The 4,123-nt window shown below is 44.3% G+C and overlaps 1 protein-coding gene across 1 annotated transcript in view; it reads left to right on the top strand.

The window, feature by feature from the left end:
• LOC114070473 (pituitary adenylate cyclase-activating polypeptide type I receptor-like) overlaps positions 1-4,123 on the top strand; it is a 51,011-nt gene that overhangs the window by 9,358 nt on the left and 37,530 nt on the right. Inside the window, exons 7-8 of the mRNA XM_027907910.1 lie at positions 381-420; positions 1,757-1,972. Of these exons, the coding sequence (XP_027763711.1) occupies positions 381-420; positions 1,757-1,972 (256 nt within the window). The remainder of the gene's footprint in view (positions 1-380; positions 421-1,756; positions 1,973-4,123) is intronic.

The raw sequence follows: 4,123 nt of genomic DNA, 5'->3' as shown, positions 1-4,123 counted from the left end.
GCAACGTGCTGGGAAGTTCTCTGGACAGACTGCTGCCTTCCTGGGATCTCTCCCAGTGCCTGCCCCGTGCCCAGGGCAGGGACAGAGCCAGCAGGGAGAACTCTCTGCCCAGCCCTTGGGGCTCCTCTGTTTTCTAACGGCGCTCAGAAGCTGAAAAGGAGGTGATGAAGAGGCATAAATCTTTTGATGCAAAGAAAAGTGATGTGGGTGTATGTATATTCATGCAGCAGATGGTTCAAAGCTCCAGGCTGATCTGAAACGTGGGGGTTTTTTTGAACTGTATTTTTAGGGCACATTTAGTCGGATTCTGCCCTCCTGCAAATTTTTTTTTTTGTTTTTCCAGAATTTGAACACTATTCGTGGTATCCAAATTTATATAGTGCAAATCAGTGCTAACCAGGGAAAATGTGAGAGCCATGTGTCAGAGAATCAGAGAATCCCAGGATGGGTTGGGTTGGGTTGGGAGGGAGCTTAAAGCTCATCTCATTCCAACCCCCCAGCACCTTCCACTAGCCCAGGTTGCTCCAAGCTGGCCTTGAACACTTCCAGGGATGGGACAGCCACGAGCTCTCCAGGCAGACATTCGATATTTCAAAATGAATTTGAAAAAAACTGAGATTAAAGCTTGCTATTTCAAAATTCATTTTGCTGCTGTGCAGCTGATAAGGGCACAGAGATCTCCGTGTTTTCCAGGTATTCACCTGCGAGAGCAGAAGACTTCAACTGAAATTAAATATCCGTGATTTCTCCTCCCCAAAGCCTGTCATTTTATCTCTTTATGTCATCTTCCTTTCAAATATCCCTCCATGTGCTTATTTAAAGGAGGAGGGCTCTGCCAGTCATTTGGGTCTAACAGGGCAATTTATATTTCTGGGAGTGGGAATATGAGATTTGACAGAGACTCATCTAAGTGGCTTCAATCAAATGACTAATTAACGTGGCATCAACACAACCTTGCAAAATATATGGAATATAATTGTTCCTGTCAGCTTAGATCAGTCTCATTCACTGCAGTGGGTGGGGTTATCAAGGTCCTTGTTTTGATTGCTTTTTAACACTTCATTTTTCCAGTGGTGCCTGAATGGATGTCAGCAGTTTCCTCATCAAAAGTTTTATTTACCATAAAATGTAGATCCAGCTTACCCGGGGTCGTCTTGCAACACTGCATTCCTTTATGAAAATATTTCCCCTGAAAAATCACACTTTTAGAGTTTTCAGAAAGGAAAATAAATCCAGGTTTCTCAGCGGATTCTTGGTGTTTTGATTACATTTTACAGGCATTTTTTGAAAGAGTGAAGCAGTGCCTGGAATAAAAATGAGATCCTTGCTCCAATATTCTCTTTTCAGAGTCTGTTGTTTTGTTGTGGTGTTTGGTTGGTTGGTTTGTTTTTTTAAAGAAAAAATTTTAATATTCGTGTGAGTAAAAAAAAAAAAAAAACCTCTCTATTGATTTGTTTTGGCTGAATAAGTAAAGCAAACTCAGTTATTAACACAAATAACAGAGAAAACGCAGCCCATGCAAATCACTGACAGCAAAACCTCCCAAGAATCCAGGGAATCCAATAATTCCACTGCAGCCCAACATCTGGCACTGCAATGATTGCATCATTGCAGCAGCTCTAGCAGGATGTCACTGCCCCTGCTCTGTGCAGGCTTTATTTTCATCTTAATGCAACAAGATTCAGTGCCACAACTTGGAGCAATAACGGCCTGAAGGGGCATCATTTTTTGCCTGTTATCAGTTTGGCTCCTGCAGTCCCTCCCTCCAGCTGAGGTGGATGTTTGTAGAGCTCTCAATCAACGCAGTGAATTGCAGGGTTGGGAAGCAAAACCTCATGGAGAGGTTGCCTGAAGTGCAGGTATTGGATGTGTCTGGAACTTCTCATGGTGTCACCTTCTTGTCCCCTGCAGGTACCCCAACCATCTGTGTCACTGTCTGGGCAGTGCTGAGGCTTCACTTTGATGACACTGGGTAGGTATTGCTGGGTGGGAAATCACTTCCTGTGCCTTCAGCACCACGACAAGGATGAAAGGGAAATGTAGGGGTCAGAGGAGACAGAATCATGGAGTCACTGAAGTTGGAAAAGACCTCCGAGGTCATCCAGTCCAACCTTGGACTGATCCCCACCTTGTCCCCCAGCCCAGAGCACTGAGTGACATGTCCAGCCCTTCCTTGGACACCTCCAGGGGTGGGGACTCCAAACCTCCCTGGGCAGTCCCTGCCAATGATTATCAACCCTTTGAGCAAAAAAATTCTTGCTGATGTCCAAGCTGACCCTCCCCTGGCACAGCTTGAGGCCGTTTCCCCTTGTCTTACTTTTTCCTTCCATTTCTGACATTGTTGTTTTGTGTACCCCAGTAATTCAGGGCCAGTGTTCAAGTCCTGAACCACAGTTTGATGTCTGTGCTGTTACTGCAGGGGGGATTTCCCAAAAGAACTGCAGGCATCAAACCTGTAAACCTGCAGCTGACTCACTTGGCCCTCCATTCCCTGCTCCTGTAAATTATTGGAGTGCAGGATGTGGTTTATCTCATCTGAAAAGGGCTGTGAGGTGAATCACACATGCAATTCCTGCTCCTTTCCAGCTGATTATGGAGAAGGACAAAAGGGATGAGCTCAGCTGGAGAAATCGCTGGAGGTATCTCTGATGAAATGAGTGAAACCTGCACAGGGCATTGCTGAGCTTTGATTTCCCGAGGCAAGGAGGAGTTCAGCTTGCCCCTGAGAAATGTTTCCAGTAGGGGAAATGAATAGGGGTGAGACAGAAACCCACACCCTGTCTTCTGTATGAAGAAAAAAAAAAAAAAGAAAATTTAAATAATTTCAGGAAGATTCAAAAGGGTAGATTGTACCTGATTTGTCTCTTTTGACAGAGGAAAAAAAAAAAGACCTGCAAATATCCTGCATCCTTTTCTAAAGGACCAGAAGGAAAAGCTGCTCCCAGAGATGGACCTGCAGATTTTGGGAGTCAGTAGATTGAGTGGTTTGATAGGGCAGCAGAGGTGACAGGTGGGGATGGATGTGTAGGTACACCCTGAAAACACAAAATTAGCCGTGCTCTTCCCATGGCATCTACATTTGAATCCCGTGAAATGTCAGAAAAATGAGGGAGATTGAGTAAAATTTCAAAAATTCATCAGTGGTTCTTCGAAAACAGAACTGAGTGAAAGGCATTTTGTACCCAAATCCCATTTCTGAGAGATTTTGGCTTATGCTTTAATTTCTCCTCGTACTGGAGATACCTGAATGCAAAACTTGCACAAGACTCCTTGTTCTGCCACATTTTCTTCATTTATTTTATTTCAGGCTCTCTGGAAAACACATAAAGCCCTTCCTCCTCTGGGGATGCCAGAGCTCTGACCCAATGTTCTGTTGTGACATTAAGACAAATTAAATTACTTCTTTCCATGCAAAACAAGCCAGAAGCCCCCTGTTGTGTCATTATTATGATCACAACACGGGTCCTAAATGCATTAATTCCTCTTAGAAGTCCAAATAGGGTTTTGCAGGTAGAGAGAACATCTCACAGAAGGAAAGAAAGGAAAAAAAAAACACCTTTATTTTGTTTTACTTAGAGAAGCTATTTAGCATGCAACACATTCAGGCAGATTCCAGCTGAGAGTCTCAGTGGTTACTTTTTAAAAATCAGCAAGCATTGTTCAGGGAGGACGGGGAGAAGCCAACAAGAGCCTGAAAATACCACAGGAATTACTGAACTGGAAAAACCACCATGGCAAAGGCATGGACTGAAATGCAGACTCGGATCTGAGTCTCCTTTTGCTTGTTCCTTACAAAACTGGCACAGCTCCCTTGACTTCAGCTCCTGACTCCCATCCCTTCCAGTGCCAGGTTTGTGGAGATAAACACCACTGGCTGGTTATCCAGAGCTCTGGTGTTGAATTAAAGGGAGTTATTCCAGCTGGACACCAGAGATGTGGCCTTTTCAGATGGAAATCACATCCATCCATCCATCCTGGAGAAGAGTCCTGCCTGCCTGAGCTGCACTCTAGTGATGCATCTGAAGGAAATTAGGGATTCTATTTATGTGGAGCAGCTTGTTGGCTGATAAGACAACTGCTCTGTTTGTGCTTTGCTTGTTTTTCCTTCTGGTTTAGCTGAGGA

The sequence above is a fragment of the Empidonax traillii genome, unplaced genomic scaffold (genome assembly GCF_003031625.1).
Source record: "Empidonax traillii isolate 1590-97213 ecotype Southwest subspecies unplaced genomic scaffold, ASM303162v1 scaffold1571:size89900, whole genome shotgun sequence".
Taxonomy (NCBI): Eukaryota; Metazoa; Chordata; class Aves; order Passeriformes; family Tyrannidae; genus Empidonax; species Empidonax traillii.
The sequence above is the reverse complement of the archived record's forward strand: the minus strand, read 5'-3'. Positions and strand labels throughout refer to the sequence as shown.